We start from the raw sequence: 19,403 nt of genomic DNA on the forward strand, positions 1-19,403 counted from the left end.
AAAGGGTTTTTAAAAAGAAAAGAAAAATGTTTTTATTTATTTATATTTCAGGATATACAAAGGTCTATTGCCCTATTTGATCCTTTTATGATATCGTAAATAGGTAGTTCTTCAGAGCCATTCAGTCCAGGGAGCCGGAGTTTATCCCGGTTTCCATAGCGTGAAACAGACAATAGCAATTGCTTGCTATCCTTTGGATAGGATATTAGTCTATCGCAAAGTACTTTCCGCCAAATCCAACAGACTCAGCTACCCATTCACTGTTGGGTGGACTAGGGGGGGGGTCAGAAAAAAAATCCTGACTGCACCCGGGATCGATCTTGGTCCCCTTGCGTGTGAAGCGAGTGCTCTACCAATTTAGCTATCTAGACCCCCTTGATATCTGTATGTTATTTTTTTTTTTTTTTATCATACCAAGTTTGTATTATCAGATGTAAGTAAATGAACTTTTAACAATTTTTAAAATATATTTTGTCTGTAGAATTAAGCATGTTGTTTCCTTATTATCTTTTCCCCCCCTTTTCCTACAATAATCTCGACAAAGTTCTGTTGAGCCGTTGTCTCAGAACACCGGAATCACCCAGACCAATCCAGGTAGCATCAACATCAAGGCCTTTGGGGGAATGGTCACCAGGAGGCATGCGGATCTGCACAAGAACCGATCTGCCAATGTCCAGGCAGCGCCTGCCTCTACTGGGTATGTAAGGTTTATGGGCTGTTTCATACCTGCCTATTATTACGGACCGTCCGTAATTGTTACGGAAGTGTAAGGACAATTACGGACTTACGGAAATAGAAGAAATATTACTGATACAAATGGTCACAACGTTAAATTAAAAAAAAAATTTTTTTATTATTTACCGCATGCTACAATAAAAAATATCAATGCTAGGGAAAGACAATGGTGTGGTAGCTTTTTGTAAGGAAAAGAACCCCAATATTATTTTATCAGGCTGTCCTCTATATAACATGGTAAGTTTATTTTACATATATAAAAGGGTGTATCTATCATTATTTTTGTTTGCTTTAGTATTACTGAAATCTGACCATTAATTACTGATGAATTTTGTATTTCTTACTGAATTTGAAATTTTCAAGTTGGCGGGTATGCTGTTTGAGATTGAGAGGTAAAGTTTTAAAAAATTAAAAAATTAACCCTTCAGAACCATTAGGCCCATGAAGTCTTTGTCCAGGCAGTACTGGGTCTCATACATGCCGAATCTTACGAATTTTTCATAATTTTACGAATATAAAGACACATTTCATGGCCAAATACGAAATTTTATGGAAAATTAGGATATTTTGATTCTTAGTAATACTTAAATGATAGTAAAAATAATAATAATGATAAGAAGAAGAAGAACAACAACAACAACAACTACTACTACTACTGCTACTACTACTACTACTACTACTACAACTACTACTACTACTACTACTACTACTACTACTACTACTACTACTACTACTACTATTACTACTACTACTATTACTACTACTATAATAATGATGATGATGATAATAATAATAATAATGAGAATAATATTGTGGTTGTTCATACGCAATTTCAGAAATTATGAATTTCCTTGTCAAATTACTAAAAATCGACATTAACTTTACTAAATTTGAAGTTTTCAATTTGACAAGTCTGGGGTATGTAATGTTTATGGGCTGTTTGAGATTGAGACGTAAAGTAAAGAGAAAAAAATTAACCCTTCAGAACCATTAGGCTCATGAAGCCAGAGTTTATCTTGGTTTCTATACCGTGAAATAGACAGTATAGCAATTGCTTGCTATCCTTTGGATAAAGCGCTTGTCTGTCGCAAAGTACTTTCCGATAGCTGTGACAACCAGCTACCCAATCATGGCTGGGTGGACAGAGAGGTCCGAAAATATTATTGATTACCACCTGAGATCGATCTTAGTCCCTTTGCGTGTGAACCGAGTGCTCCACCAACTGAGCTATCGGGTTTGAGAGGTGGTAATATTAATAATAATAATAATAATAATAATAATAATAATAATAATAATAACAATAACAATAATAATGATAATGATAATAATAATGACAGTAATAAAAATAATAATAATAATAGTAATAATAATAATAATAATAATAATAGCAATCTTACTATAATGGATCAAAAATGTTCAGAACACAAAGGCTTTTTTACCAGTTACCTAATAAATTGACAAAAATGTGCAATGCCGTCTCTTGTTTATTTTCAAACACCAAAATTTACAGCACAGTATTTATTGATTCGGTACTTTACTTAAGTTTTGATTCAAATTCCAAGACTTTATTTTCAAGAAAATACGGACGCTTTTTGTTTTTTTAAAAGATGTCATTATTTGATTCATGTAAAGAACCGTAAGTTTACTTCCTTTTACATCCATTCATGTGTATACTTCTTCAGGAAAGCACCAAAGAAGGTCAAGAAGCAGGATCCAATTAATATGGTGAGTGGAAGATTTTTTTATTTGAAAATTATCAGAAGTTAAATATCTTCAGTTCTTTGTCTTCTTCAAATTAACCCGTTTTTTGTTTTCACCTTTTCAGTCAAACTATGCAGTACAATTCATGCTTCATATCGGAAGGAATAAATGTTGTTTTTGATTTTCAGATTATTTGTTGTTGTGTGTGTGTGTTTGGTGGGGGTTGGGGGGGGGGGGAATCAAAAGTTAAATCTTTTCTCTTAACTGGTGTGCTGGTATGAGGAGAGACCTGATTGATTGATTTTGTCTGGAGTGATTAGAAAGTTAATTTTAAAATTCTTCCCCTCTTTCTGTCTTTCTTAACTATCCTTAGAACTGATTTATTGTATATTTGTTCTATTGAAAAAAAATTTTTAAATGTCCAGAATCCAGAATGGAAGAAAATGTTTGGCAATGATGACCAAGGGGTCGCGACCCCCTTGTCCACCTCACCCAAGTCATCAGCAGCAGCAACACCACAACAACCACCGACCTCATCAGCTCTTCTAAACCCTGCAGACGCCCTGACGGGTAAAACGTCGCCTTCTGGAGCCCTGACCCCTCCCCAGGCACTGCCAGGATCGTCCCTGTCGTCCGCCTCGCCGAACATCAGCATCGCTACAGCTGCGGCAGCTGCAGCTTCCTTACAGTCCAGCCTCGACTCATCCATCCAGACTCAGACAAGCTCGGACAGTTTTCAAAGGTCATTGACCTCCTCTCAGGATCCCGAAAAGCCACCAAAACCTGGTAAACTTTGATTGTTTATAGAATATCTATCATCTGCATTTTTTGTGGCTGCAAATATTAGGGCGATCCGCAAATTTAGGGAAAATTGGCAAATCGCGTGGCAAATTTTGGGGGGGGAAAAGAAGCGAAAACAAAATAACGGAAAAAAAAGTGCGAAACTTGAGAAATGTTGCAGCTTTGCCTGGGCCCACAGAGTTCTGTGCCTGGGCCCAAACCAAGGGAAGCTACTCTCTACGGATAATGATCCTTTAAAATCTTTGTAACAACGCTATTCATAATGTAGCCTCCTTAAATATAATAAATTGTCTTTTAATATATTTTTTTTCTGTATCGCGTGTTAATTTTTACTGAAACGCTTAGTTCTCCTCGGCAAATTTTGGTCTTTTTGGCAAATTTCTTGGCAAATTTTGGGTTTTTTGGGGGCAAATTTTGGCAAATTTTAGGTCCCAATTTGGCAAAAATGCAGGTGACAGGAATATCAGACCTGCCTAGTACTACGAAAAATTCGTAGAAATACGAATTTTTGGCTCCAGCTACAGAACTGCATAGGTCTCTTTGACTCAATAAATCCTGTTGAAAAGGAAAGTTTAGCTTCCATTTTAAAAAAAACAAAAATTGAGCTTTTATATAGCGCAATATCCACTAAATGTGCTCAAAGCTCTTTATAAGGGGTCCCAGGCCAACAGTAACATTTAACATTTAGGACGGGACTCGACGCCTGTTAGGCGATGTTACAATTTTTTCGCACAGAGTCAACGCTGTTAACGGCCAGGTACTCATTTTACACCTGAGTACAGTGAGAGAATGTGAGTAAAGAGCCTTCTCCAAGAACTCAACTGCTCCGCACAAGGCTCGAACCCAGGACCTTCAGATCGGAAAGCAAGTATCATACCACTAGATCACATAGCCGCACTGACCCTATAGTCATAACTATGGAGCATTTCTGGACCATGCTGAGAGCGAAATTGTTTATTTCTAAAGCTATTTAAAGTGATTTTTTTTTTTTTTTTCCCTTGGAAACTACGAATTTTTGAAATTTTAACTTGGCAGCTCTGGAATATAATAATGATAATAATAATAATAATAATAATAATAATAATAATAATAATAATAATAATAATAATAATAATAAAAATAATAAAATAATAATAATAATAATAATAATAATAATAAAATAATAATAATAATAATAATAATAATTATAATAAATCTTTATTGTCCCCAAAAAAGTGGCAATTTGTCATTTGGTTACACATTTATAACAATACAATATTGACATAGACACACTCACACAAGATGCACACTAGTAACATCGTCGTCATCATAAAAAAAAAAAAAAAAAAAAAATATATATATATATAAAAAATCCTTCTGACCCAATAAGGCCCATGGAGCCAGAGTTGATCCCAGTGTCTATAGTGGGAAACGGACAATCTTTTGGCTCGCATGTGGAATAGTTATGGTACAACAAAATGAAATTTATTATGTAGGGTATAAATATAGACGTTCAAATTTTATATTTTATGAGATATTTTTGTAAACAAATCTTTAGAGTGCTCGGCTATCTAAGGAGCTTGAATTATTACTGTATTCTCACCTCTTGCTTTGCCTTCAATGTTGTTTCCACAGCAGGTACTTTCTCTGAATCATCAGGGCAGAATCGGGGCAATATTCAAATGTTTATTTATTTTATTTTTTACAATTAATCCATCCATCCATTTATCCATCCATACATCCATCCTTCCAATCACTCAGTTTACCATCCACAACATCATTCAACACAATCGTTCTGTACTTTGGTGATCTTTTATAGAATCACTAATTAAGGTTAAAAAAAAAAAAAAAGAATTGTTTTATTTTATCACTGAATCCTGCACCATCTGGCTTAACCAGACTAATTAATTTGAAATAGATATTATTGATCCATATCTTTGACTATTCCTGCTAAATCTGTGGACTATTTTCTCTCCTCTGAAGCACACATGATATGCCAATTAATCATAAAATATGTATTTAATGTGTTGACTGAACACATGTGTCATAATTTAGGAGAGGGATCTGAGCTTGAATCATTCTCCATTTCTATCCATCCGCATTTTTATAGCATACCTGCCGAATCTTACTAATTTTTCGTAATTTTACGCATTTTAGACAAATTTCATGGCCAAATACGAATTTTTATGAAAAATGACGAATTTTTATGGAAAATTGCGAATTTTTAATTCTTAGTACTACTTAAAATAATAATAATAATAATAATGTAATATAATATAATAATAATAATAATAATAATAATAATAATTAATAATAATAATAATAATAATAATAATAATAATAATAAAATAATAATAATAATAATAATAATAATAATATATATAATAATAATAATATAATAATAATAATAATAATATATAATAATAATATAATAATAATAATAATAATAATAATATAATAATAATAATAATAATAATAATAATAAATATAATAATAATAAGTAAAATAAAATAATAATAATAATATAATTAATAATATAATATAATATAATAATAATAGTAATAGTAATAATAATAAGGATAAAAGAATAAGATACACATCTACTACTACTACTACTACTACTACTACTACTACTACTACTACTACTACTACTACTACTACTACTACTACTACTACTACTACTACTACTACTACTACTACTACTACTACTACTACTACTACTACTACTACTACTACTACTACTACTATACTACTACTACTACTACTACTACTACTACTACTACTACTATACTACTACTACTACTACTACTACTACTACTACTACTACTACTACTACTACTACTACTACTACTACTACTACTACTACTAACTACTACTACTACTACTACTACTACTACTACTACTACTACTACTACTACTACTACTACTACTACTACTACTACTACTACTACTACTACTACTACTACTACTACTATACTACTACTACTACTACTACTACTACTACTACTACTACTACTACTACTACTACTACTACTACTACTACTACTACTACTACTACTACTACTACTACTACTACATACTACTACTACTACTATACTACTACTACTACTACTACTACTACTACTACTAACTACTACTACTACTACATACTACTAACTACTACTACTACTACTACTACTACTACTACTACTACTACTACTACTACTACTACTACTACTAACTACTACTACTACTACTACTACTACTACTACTACTACTACTACTACTACTACTACTACTACTACTACTACTACTACTACTACTATACTACTACTACTACTACTACTACTACTACTACTACTACTACTACTACTACTACTACTACTATACTACTACTACTACTACTACTACTACTACTACTACTACTACTACTACTACTACTACTACTACTACTACTACTACTACTACTACTACTACTACTACTAATAATAATAATAATAATACTTTATTGCATCCCAAAAAGGAAATTTTTTGTACAGACGTGTTATAATTTACACATAAGATAAAAATACAATGGAAATAGGATGTATATATATAAAAAAGGAGCAGCTCTATAACCAGAGCTGCGCTTTATAATATGAATAATTTCAACACTGTAAAATAGTTAAAACTGTCACTATAAATTGAAAATTGAAAAGATTGCAAAACAAATAAATTAATAAATTAATATTTATATTTTTAAAAAGTAAAAATGAGAAATAATTATATAAAATTATTATTGCTTGTTGTTATAAAGCCTAATACTGGACGGCAGAAAAGATTTTCGGTGTCTCTCTGTTTTCGTTGAAATAGAGAAAGGGCGACCACTTCTTTCTGACATAATAATTGATGGTCTTAGTGGATGATACTGGTCATTTAATATTTTAGTTATTTTATTTATACAAAATTTCTCGTATAAAAGATCTACATCGTCAACATCATTTATATAGCGTTTAATGGATTTTTTAATATTTGAATTTATTTTGTTCCTTTCCACTGCTAAGCAATTGCCTCCCCAAGCTGTTATACAAAATGACAAAACACTTTCGATTACTGCTCTATAAAATAATGTGCAGAGGGTTTTATCTATTCTAAACTGAGAGAGTTTCGATAAAAAAATATGTACGTCTGCACATCTTATGCCTAATTATTTTCAAGTGTTCATCCCACTTGAGCCTGTCATCAATCGTTACACCAAGGTATTTGTAGTGAGGAACTCGCTGGACGAATTGGTCCTTTAATTTTAACGGTTCTATCGGTTCCTTCACTCTCCTAAAGTCAATCACTAGCTCCTTTGTCTTGCTTATGTTAAGCTCTAGGCGGTGGGCATCACACCAAGACACAAATCTATCAATTTCTTGCCTATAAGCCACTTCGTTGCCATTTGTTATGAGGCCTTGAAGAGCGGTGTCATCTGCAAACTTTATTAAAGGTACACTCAGGTTTTGACTTCTACAGTCATTCGTGTATATTGTGAATAATACAGGGGACAATACACAACCTTGAGGAGCACCAGTATTTGTAGTTATACAGGAAGATTTGTTTTGCCCTAATTGAACATATTGTGCTCTCTCCGTAAGAAATTCGAGCACCCAAGCAATTATATACTTGTTTAAATTCAGACTAGTCAATTTTTGAACAACCAACTGAGGTTGCATTGTATTGAACGCTGAAGAAAAATCTGCAAAAAGCAATCTGCAATAGCTCCTAGCGTGATCTAGATGCCTGTAGATGTTGTTTGTAAACAGCAAAATGGCATCCTCTACGCCACGTCCTGGTTTGTAAGCAAATTGATGACTATCACTCAATGGCATAAACTGATTCCTAATTTTAACAAGAACAAGTTTTTCTAAAGATTTCATGACTATTGAAGTCAGTGCAACAAGTCTGAGATCGTTCATAGTTTCAAGTTTTTCTTTTTTTGGAACAGGAATAATTTTTGAAGTTTTCCAAATTTCAGGGATTGAAACGCATTGGAGGGACCAGTTAAAAATATGTGTATAAATGGGGGAAAGCTGGTGGGCACATTCTTTTAATAGTTTTCCTTTCAATCCATCCGGCCCAGCAGCCTTCCTCTCGTTTAGTTTCGAAAATACGAATCTCGTTTCCTCTTCACTGACCTCAATAGTCATTTCATCTTCCAAAGCCCTGTCTAATTTATGTTTTTCATTTTCAATATCAAATTTGTTTGCTGTGTCGAAACGTGAATAAAATTTATTTAAAGTTTCAATTTCGATAACTTCTGATATAATCGTGGGCTTTGGATTATAGTTCACAGCAGTTTTAAGCCCCCGCCACGTGTCCCTTATATCCCCAGAAGAAAAGCATTTTTCAATTTTATTTTTGTACTTATCTCTACAACAAGATATTACCCTCTTTATCTCTTTTTGTAGTACTACTACTACTGCCACTACTACTACCACTACTACCACTACTACTACTACTACTACTACTACTACTACTACTACTACTACTACTAATAATAATATTGTGGTTGTCCATACACAATTTCAGAAATTACGAATTTCCTTGTCAAATTACAAAAAAAATGACAATTTTACGGCAGAACTTTTTCTTGTACAAAGAACTAAATTGTATGGTGATACACTCACTACATTTTTTGAAATATGATAATGAAAACCTTAAAACAGTGACAGAACTAAATAGCATTGAGACATTATTAAATGTTGCCTCTTTTCCCTCTAGGTTTTTTAAAGTGTTGTGAAAATAAGAATGTTACGATAGTACATTTTCTACTACAAAGAACTAAAAAGTTGTGTGTCGTTATAAACGGATTATACTTTTTGAGCTTCTAATATGTTTTTTCACCGAAACGATAATGGCATTAAAAGCAAAAACGGGCATTAATATAGCAAATTACAAATTTTAAAATCAAAATAAGTTTAATCTGCTTTTTAAGACTGTCAGTACTTGCAAATTTTTAAATTTTTCACAAGAAAAAAAACCTTTATTGCTGATATGCTCGAGTGCTTTTTCCTTTATTTTATGATTTGGAATTTTTAGATTAAGAGGAATTGAAAAAAGTCCTCAAAGGAATTGATTTTCGTCATTATTTTTCAATTTTCCTTTTCCTTTTTTTGCCCATTGAATTCTATAGTTGGAATGGAGAGAGTTTTATTTAATCTCTCCTTTTTAAAAAATTAATAAAAAGTCTAACTGAACTGTGTGTGGACAGCAATAAATGAAACAAAACAAAAAGAGGGGATCCTTTTCTGCTTGAGCTGCTGTCTGTGTTTTCATAGTGTCCTCAATGTCTGTAAAGAAAAAAAAGTAATCTAGCTTTTATTAGAGACAAAAATTTAATCATGAATCCCATATTTGAATTGATAACAGTGTCAAATCATTATCTTTTTTAATTTAATTTTATTTTTAACAAGATAATAGGAAAAGTGTTGATTTTATGTATTTTCTATTTATTAAAAACAAAATGTCACGATGGTGCAGGTTTCAGTGAAATGTATTGGCAAGTATCAATGGAATCATTCAACACTATGCGTTTTATTTAAAAAGGAATATTTGGTTATTCTCCATCCTTCCCTTCAGTCATCACCCGCTATGCCAAGTGTAAATGGGAGTTACGCGACTTGGTGCATCACCGACGTCACCAGTTTGAACAAGATATCTTGTCTACCGATGTCATTTCTGGTATCGCTTGGGACATGCCACACCCTGCAGATAACTGGAAACCCAAAGGAGTGTTATTGGCCCATCTACAGGAACACAGGGGAGGAGTGAACCGGTGAGCTTATACTGTAGTAGGCATACCTGCCAACCCTTTCAACTTTTGGCTGAATCACTCCGATTTTGAATTGTCCGTTCCACCACTTTGTCGTCATGGTCTCTAAAACTCTGATTTTCAAAAGTGATGATAGTGATAAGAAGGTCGGGGGGGGGGGGGGGGGGGGATGGTATTTTGTGTTTATGTATTGTCAAAAGTGGGACGAGTATGAAAATTAATTGCTTGTTTTTTCAGTGTTCCAAAAGATGTCAGTCGATGGGTTTGCGTACAAATTCAGTAAAAATTTGCCCTCTTAATCGGCAACCATGTGCATAACATTTTTAATTCCGATTTTAAAGAAATGGTGTTACTGGAAATATGGAATTATTTATTTGTTGTTTTTTTTTTTTTTTGTCTTTTTTTTTTTTGTCTTTATTGTTCGTGTAACTTAGATGTTAATATTTTTCCAATGCATTTTTAAACCTTTGACCCCATATTTAGTATATCGGTCAGCCACGACCACAAGTACTTTGCCAGCTGTTCCAACGACGGGACTGTCAGACTGTGGGAGGTCGGCAAACTGGAGGGAAAGACGGCGGCAAACAGGTCCAAAGTCTGTCTCAATAAACAAGGTGAGAGTAAAGCAATGATGGTAGTTCACTAGACACCTGGATAAACAAGGTGAGAGTAAAGCAATGATGGTAGGTCACTAGACACCTGGATAAACAAGGTGAGAGTAAAGCAATGATGGTAGTTCACTAGACACCTGGATAAACAAGGTGAGAGTAAAGCAATTATGGTAGTTCACTAGACACCTGGATAAACAAGGTGAGAGTAAAGCAATGATGGTAGTTCACTAGACACCTGGATAAACAAGGTGAGAGTAAAGCAATTATGGTAGTTCACTAGACACCTGGAATGTTTTATAATTACAGGAATAAATAAAAAGTCAAAGGCTTTCATTTAAAAAAAAAGAAGAAGAAGAAATCAAGCAAAAATAAACATAATAAAAAAAAAAAAAAACATTTAAAAAATTCTCTTTATTCATCCCATAGGGGAAATTTGTCTTTTGGATCTTTTCCAAGGGAAGACTGGAATAACCTAGACACCAGCCGTAGTGCAGCCCCGCAAAGTGAACGAGGGTGAGGTGTCTTGCTCAAGGCCACACTGTGAACTTGGTACCCTTCGGGTACAAAGCAAAGACCTTACCACTGAGCCACGTTGTCCCCATTTGGTTCAAATACCTTTTCAGCCAAAGCATAAGGATATCTTAATTGACTCTCCTTTTGAATTCGTTGTTTCGAAACATGGAGATAAAAGCTTTTATGTTCCCATGCAGTGTCTCTTGAGATTTGAATATTTTTGTCATTTTGTCCAAGTCACATGGCAAGTGAAAGCTGTATTTGTATATATTTTTTAATTGATATTTTGAGAAATGAGTCAATAAAATTTCAATGATATACTTTTAATCATTCAGTAAATATGGGTTTCTTCTTCTTCCTGATCATCAATGCCATCATCGTCATCATTATCATCATCATCATCATCACAATAATCATCTTCGTCATCATCATCTTCACCACCATCATCATCATCATCGTAACCACCATCATCATCATCATAATCATGATCGTCGTCACCATCATCATCATCATCATCATCATCATCATCAACTTCACCACCTACTATATCTATGTCATGTTACCAGGTGGAAGGATCAAATGTACGACATTCTTGGACAAAACTGGTGCTCTGGCTGCAGCGTCAGACAATAACACTGTCAACGTTTACAAGTATGATTTAGGACATTACCTTTCAAAATGTGACATTTACAATTTACATGTTGTGTATTTTTTTTTTTTTTTTTTTTAAATTTTGCTTTTTGATAACTTTCTACAATCCTTTCAAATTGAAAATTTAGGGAGCAGGCACTGGTGTAAGATAAAGATCTGAAAAAGTTTATGTGAAACAGTGCCAGTCAGAGCAAGAAAGAAAAATACAAGAAAAAAATAAAACCATCCCAAAAAATCTTTCCTCGAGAAGGACTGATTTACTTGGGGATGGTATTTTTTCTTGTTTTTTTTTTATAAGTTGATACAAATTTTTGTTCAGTGCATACAGATTTTCAATCAGTGCATACAGATTTTCAATCAGTTCATACTGATTTTAATCAGTTTATACAAATTTTAAATAGTTTTCTAAACAGATTTTCAATCAGTATATTTTTTATCGGTTTATACAGATTTTAAATAGTTTTAAAGAAAACAGATTTTCAATCAGTATATTATGAATCAGCTTTTACTGATTTTAAAACGGTTGATATCGAGTTAAGATCTATTTTTTTTTTTTTACATATTTTCAATCATTATATTTTTAGTCGGTTTATACAGATTTTAAATATATTTTTAAATAGATTTTCAATCAGTATATTTTGAATTGGCTTTTACAGATTTTAAAACGGTTTATATCGATTTAAGATCTTTTTTTTTTACCGATTTTCAATAAGTATATTTTTAATCGGTTTATACAGATTTTAAATATTTTTTTTATAACAGATTTTCAATCAGTATATTTTGAATCGGCTTTTACAGATTTTAAAACGGTTTATATCGATTTTAAATAATTTTTTAAAACAGATTTTCAATCAGATTTTTAATCAATCTTTACAGATTTTAAAATGGTTTATATACAGATTTTTAATCAGTTTATACAGATTTCAATACTTTTATTGTATGCCATTCTATTCATTAAATCATCACAAACGGAAACCTTCCTTGTTGTTGTTCCCAGGTTAGACAACGGCTCGGTCGTCATGGAGACAAATCATTCCGTGGACCATGACACTTTTGGACAAGTGATGGACATTGCCCACTTTGACTCTGGTATGGAGTTGCCAAATCATGATACCAATAAAAATGAATGTTAACAATGTGAAAATGAATATCGACATTGACTCTATTATGGGGTTGCCAAATTGTGATTCAGATAAAAATGAATGTTAACGTTGACGGGTATGGAGTTACTAAATTATGATTCAATTGAAAATGAATATTAACGTTGAATGGTATGGAGTTGCCAAATTATGATTCAAATAAAAATGAATGTTAATGTTGAGTGGTATGGAGTTACTAAATTATGATTCAAATGAAAATGAATGTTAACGTTGACTGGTATGGAGTTACTAAATTATGATTTAAATGAAAATGAAATGTTAACGTTGACTGGTATGGAGTTACTAAATTATGATTCAAATGAAAAGAAATGTTAACGTTGACTGGTATGGAGTTACTAAATTATGATTCAAATGAAAATGAATGTTAACGTTGACTGGTATGGAGTTAACTATATTATGATTCAAATGAAAATGAATGTTAATGTTGACTGGTATGGAGTTACTAAATTATGATTCAAATGAAAATGAATGTTAACATTGACTGGTATGGAGTTACTAAATTATGATTCAAATGAAAATGAATGTTAACGTTGACTGGTATGGAGTTACTAAATTATGATTCAAATGAAAATGAATGTTAACGTTGACTGGTATGGAGTTGCCAAATTTTTATACAGATAAAAATGAATGTTAACGTTGACTGGTATGGAGTTGCCAAATTATGATACAAATAGAAATAAATGTTAACATTGACTGGTATGGAATTGCCAAATTATGATACAAATAGAAATAAATGTTAACATTGACTGGTATGGAATTGCCAAATTATGATACAAATAGAAATAAATGTTAATGTTGATTGGTATGGAATTGCCAAATTATGATACAAATAGAAATAAATGTTAACATTGACTGGTATGGAGTTGCCAAATTAATGTTCAAATAAAAATGAATATTAATGTTTATATAGCATAATTATGTCAGCTGGTTCATATTACATACGTACCAAGTACCCCGATAAAATCGGATTTACCCCGACCTTTTCTTGATTTTACCTCACCCAGCGGGATTTTGGCAAACTCCGATTTTTTAATCAATTGAAAAAAAAATTTCAAATTTCAAATTTTTTTTTTTATATCAGTTGAAGCCACCTGCTTGCCTGTATTATTTTATGATTGATAGAATCAGTTTTGTTTTCTCCCTGACTGAAGGAAAGGATTGTCATTTACAATTACAGTAATTATTCAGACCTCACCTTGGCACATCCATCATACCTCATACAATTCGTCAGACAGTTCACCTCAACAAGTGTTGTTTGAGGGTTATAGATCTATTTATAGTTGCTTGCGCCGCTACGCATAGGGTAAGCTTGTTTTTGTTTTTTTTTTCCTCTTAACCTTAACATTGCTTACCCCTATTTTTTTCCCCTATATTCCTATTTTTTTTTGAAGAACCATCCTATTTTTTTTCACTATGGGTTGGCAGGTATGATATTATTTCTCATCATTGTTGACACAGGTGCTTGTTCAGTGCTGTGCTATGCCACAGTCTCCAGTCATCTGGTCGGCTGGGATCTGCGTTGCCCATCCACCGTCTGGACACTTCGCAACGATGCTAAGCTTGGCCTGATCACCAGCTTTGCTGTCAGCCAATCACAATGCTGGCTTGCTGCTGGGACGTACAGTGGAACTGTTGTATGCTGGGATATGAGGTTCAGAATGCCCATCAACACCATACACCACCCGTCAGGTTTGTCTTTCACTTTCAAGGATTATTTGGTTTTTGAAAAGAATATTTGATCATATCTCTCTCATCCCAACTTATTCTCCTCCCTGCCCCTCTTGTTACTCCTGGGTGGGGTTCTTGACCTCCCATAGTGGGCAGGGAGGCACTTACTGTCTTTTATCCCCCTTTATTTGTTTTCCCAACATGCGTTCTGTCTTTGTCTTGGGGTGAGATTGCTTGGTTTTGTCCTTGCCCTGGCCGGATTTCTTGGCTGGGAGGGAAACAGTCAAATGTATAGTTAGAGTTTTGGGAGATGACACTTTTTGTCTTGTAAATCATCACTCTGTTATGCATTGTATTGTTTTGTTTACTTATTTTTACTCATGATTTGTAAACATTTGAGTATTTTCCTCTTAGTGGGGACCTGTGCTTGTGTCTGGATGAGACTTTTGGGTGATCTCAAACTAAGTACATTGATAGTGTGCTCTTGGAATCTACATCTGCTCTCTATTTGAACAAATTCCCCTTTGTCTTACCTTTTTCTTGGGTATTTTAATTGTAATTCTAGAACTCGTTTACCATCCCATTTTTTTGCTCTTTACTGGCATTGATATGACCTGAATGTGTTGCAAGTGGTGCAAACTCTTGAAAACAAACAAACAAGCATCTCTTTTTACTCACATTTACAGTTTATCACTTTTTGATTTTTACTCATGGTTTTAATAACATTCTCTTGTTTCATCAAAATAGAATGGGGTTTTTCTGTCAACAGCTCCTGTATAAGGTCGAATAATATTAAGAAGTATTAAATGAAAGAATAGTGATTAGAACTCGATATCTAGTATCCATTTTATAAGATTATTGTCAATTTGAATGGATGTTTCCCAAATATAAAAGCTCATTAAAAGAAAAATACAATTGTTTTTTATCTTTTCAAAATTCCCATGTATCCAGGTCGTAGAGTACGAAAGGTGGCCATGCACCCGAATGAACAGTCTTGGTTCGTGTCCTCCTTCAACTGGAACAACGAGGTATCCATGTGGGATGCCGAGACTGGACAAAGGCAGAAAACCCTATGGCCCAGTTCTACCCCACCTCTCTCATACCACTTGGTGAGAGGAGTTATTCACATTGATGATAATGATTGTGACAATGATGAGGATGATAATAAGAATAATGATAATCTACATACTGATGGAACTAAGATCACATTACCGCAAATCAAAGAATGATTTATTTAAAAATACATTTTAAATTTTTTTTTCACAATCAGTTGGTGTTTTTTTTTGTTCTTATGTTTTTTTTTTGGTTTTTTTTTTTTTATTTGGGGGGGGGGGGGGGGTTTAAGCTAGTGATAGAAGTTTATTTTTGCAGAAAGAGAATATATTTATATCCATAACTATAGCGCTTTGTAAAGTGGTATGAGCAAGTTTTAGTGGATATTGCACTATATAAAAGCATAACATTGGGGGGGGGGGGGGGGGGGGGTTGCCAGAGCTAATTTTCTACATATTTATTATTTTTGGATTTGATGGCTTTGATAGTTAGCCTTTTATATCAGATAATACTGACATTCTGCTTGTTTCATAATGAAATTACACTTGGACTTTAAAATGGAAGGGCAGCCTTTTAAAAAGTCTATCCTGTTAAAAGAAAGACATGAATTAAAAACTTGAAGCTTTTTATGGAGACTGGGGTTTTTCTCCTCATTGGTGATCATGGGTAAAAGTTCGCCGGAAAAATCCGGCATGGCCGGATTTGTATTTTTGAAAGAGGTCTCGCCGTTTTTTTTTTTTTGTCTGGCCGGAATTCGAAAATGAAAAAAACCGGCAACTGGATCACCATTGTAGTTTATATAATTAACCACACTTCTGTTTTTTCCTCTTATTGGTAGTTGCAGGATTTTTTTTTTTGAGCACCTGCCTTTGCAGGATTAATATCATTGAGTAACTTTCACCCATGTTGGTGATACTACTACTACTACATAATTTCAGAACCAAGTTTTTACACAGTCATAATAATGATCTAAAATAAGTAAATCGAGATGATTAAATTCTGAAATCTCAAATTAGTTAACCTTGCCTTTATTCTTTATTCCTCACTCTCCAGCAAAATAAAGGCAAAGAAGAAGAAGGCATTTGTGGCCTCCACGTGGGAACCACAGACACCAAAACCTTTGCTCTGACAGGAGGGACAGACATGAGGCTACGCTATTGGGATCTAAACTACGCCGCCAACTCTACCTGTTTCAACCACGGAGTGGATGATCCACGATCTGTGTCTATCAACTATGTGTGAGTAGACTTTAGCTGTTGTTGGATTAAAATAGAAGAAAAAAGAAATATACCCAGAGATGCCGTCATCCAGGCATTCGTTTACATTTTTATAAATAATTCTTATCTTTTTAAATGCTGTTGATGATTTGTAAGAGTAAATTTTATGATGTGTATTGCATGCCATGTCTATTGTGTGCCTAGAGGTATATTGTATGGGATAGTCACTCTATGATTACATTACCATTATTACCATTATTATTGTTATTATTATTATTATTATTATTATTATTATTATTATTATTATTATTATTATTATTATTATTATTATTATTATTATTATCATTATTTTGTCCAACAGCAACATGTCACATGTAGAACGAAACATGATGCCTGTGAGGCAAAAACAACGATGTTAACGGTACTCATTTTACACCTGAGTATGGTGAGAGAATATATGAGTAAAGAGCCTCTTCCAAGGACTCAACTATGCGCCGAGCAAGGTTCGAACCCAGGACCTTCCGATCCGAAAGCAAGTGTCATACCACAAGACCACATAGCCGTACATCTCATTTTCTTCCTTTTTGTTGGCGCTGATATAACCTTAATGTGTTGCAAGGACCGTAAAACCCTTAAAAACAACAAAAACTAACATCTAATTGTCTTGTATAAATAAATGCAGTCGTCAATAAAAATCATACGTCCTCACTTTTTTACATCCCTTACTCCTCTCTCTCTCTCTCTCTCTCTCTCTCTCTCTCTCTCTCTCTCTCTCTCTCTCTCTCTCTCTCTCTCTCTCTCTCTCTCTCTCTCTCTCTCTTTCACTCTCTCTCTCTTCTCTCTTCTTATATATATATATATATATATATATATATATATATATATTATATACCTTACCCGGGTTCCATCTCTTTCCAGAGGTCGGTTGTCATGGCCTTCCATCCTTCACGGTCCATTGCAGCCTCGTTACAGTCTGCCATGCGCCGTCCTGTAGCTTCCTTGATGCCATCTGTCCAGGATTTCCTTTGTCTTCCTCTGCCTCTCTTTCCTTCAATTCTTCCCTCCATTATCCTTTTTTCGAGACTATCATGTCTTCGCATATGTCCAAAATATGACAGCTTTTGTGCTTCACAGTCAAAAGAAGTTCTTTTATATATATATATCCTTCTACTAAAATAGTTAAGTCTCCTTATGATAACTTATTATTTATAAGTTAAGTCCTCCGAAGGAGTGGTTACATACACACTTCCAAGGATTCTGAATCAGAAGAGTAAAAGGTCAGAGGTCACGACCATTCTACCCTATTTGTATTTTTTATTTTCTCTCTTTAGATCACAGTTAATCGAGGGATCTGAGGTTATCCAAGAGAGAGAGATCGCTAGAGAACCCTTGGACAAGTACGAGAGGGAGAGAGAGCTACACTTGCTGAATTCCGCCCCTCTCCAAGGGCACCATGACACCATCACGGACATTGCTCTCATTCACAGCAGCCAGGACTTAGTTTTGTCTGGTTCTAGGAATGGACATATTAAGGTGTGGAAGTAGATTGAGTCTGAAAATGTAGAAATATTGGTGAGAGTCGTTGGTGAGTAAGAATGGCAACGAGATTTTGCATTCCAAATGGAGAGTTAGTGTAAAGAAATGAAAGAGATGAATAAATGATGTTGAAAAAAAAGATAGAAAAGAAGAGATAGAGGAGAGAGGGGTGGGGGGGGGGGTGAGGGAGGAGAGAGAGAGAGGGAGCTACACTTGCTTAAAAGTTGTATAAAAAAGATAGAAATGGAGTGTGAGAGAGAGGATATATATATATATATATATATATTATATATATATATATATATATATATATATATATATATAAAGAGAGAGAGAGAGAGGGTGGGAGGAAAAGCCGGGGGGGGGGGGGGGGGGTAGACAGTTCGTTTTCACATAATTAACACCACACAAAAAAAAACAAAAAAACAACCAAACAAAAAAATCTATTATTTATCGACCATCATACATGCTTTCATCATTTACAATATTTGCCTGATAATATTATTATGTGGATAATCCGTTTGTCTTTCATGTATATTCATTCTATTCTCATATAATCTGCTGCAAGTCATCAACGCCGCGAGTCAAAGGTGATACTAGGCTGCTCTAAGCTGTGGACTGTAAAAATAAATTTATAAATTCAAGAATAAAAATAAATATAATAGCTTCGACAAAAATAGATTTAAAAAATTAAGGAATAAAAACGAATATAATAGCTTCAAAAACAAAAAATAAAGGAAAAAATGAAAAAAATAGCAAAATAATACTAAACACGGAATGTTTCAGACTCAAAACCCTTCTTCAGCCAATAACCAAAAAAAAAATTAATTAAAAAAATAAATAAAAACATGAATGCATCGTGTAAAATTTATATGGAAGTAGGCTACTTCTGCCTGAATTTTTTTAGTGATGTATTAATGGTTTTTTAAAAAAATTATTTTTAATATTGGCTGGAGAAGGTGTTTTGAGCCCAAAATGTTCCGTGTTCGGTAATTTTTTTTTT

At 33.6% G+C, this 19,403-nt stretch overlaps 1 protein-coding gene across 1 annotated transcript in view; it reads left to right on the forward strand.

The window, feature by feature from the left end:
- LOC144970061 (phosphoinositide 3-kinase regulatory subunit 4-like) overlaps nt 1-18,636 on the forward strand; it is a 53,405-nt gene extending 34,769 nt beyond the window's left edge. Inside the window, exons 25-35 of the mRNA XM_078909261.1 lie at nt 545-697; nt 2,418-2,460; nt 2,862-3,222; nt 9,799-9,994; nt 10,475-10,605; nt 11,682-11,766; nt 12,764-12,855; nt 14,385-14,615; nt 15,546-15,703; nt 16,701-16,885; nt 18,196-18,636. Of these exons, the coding sequence (XP_078765387.1) occupies nt 545-697; nt 2,418-2,460; nt 2,862-3,222; nt 9,799-9,994; nt 10,475-10,605; nt 11,682-11,766; nt 12,764-12,855; nt 14,385-14,615; nt 15,546-15,703; nt 16,701-16,885; nt 18,196-18,409 (1,849 nt within the window). The 3' untranslated portion in view covers nt 18,410-18,636. The remainder of the gene's footprint in view (nt 1-544; nt 698-2,417; nt 2,461-2,861; nt 3,223-9,798; nt 9,995-10,474; nt 10,606-11,681; nt 11,767-12,763; nt 12,856-14,384; nt 14,616-15,545; nt 15,704-16,700; nt 16,886-18,195) is intronic.
- The last annotated feature ends 767 nt before the right edge of the window (nt 18,637-19,403 follow it).

This window comes from Berghia stephanieae, chromosome 4 (genome assembly GCF_034508935.2).
Source record: "Berghia stephanieae isolate SIO BIC M18660-M18661 chromosome 4, UCSD_Bste_1.3, whole genome shotgun sequence".
NCBI classification, from domain to species: domain Eukaryota; kingdom Metazoa; phylum Mollusca; class Gastropoda; order Nudibranchia; family Aeolidiidae; genus Berghia; species Berghia stephanieae.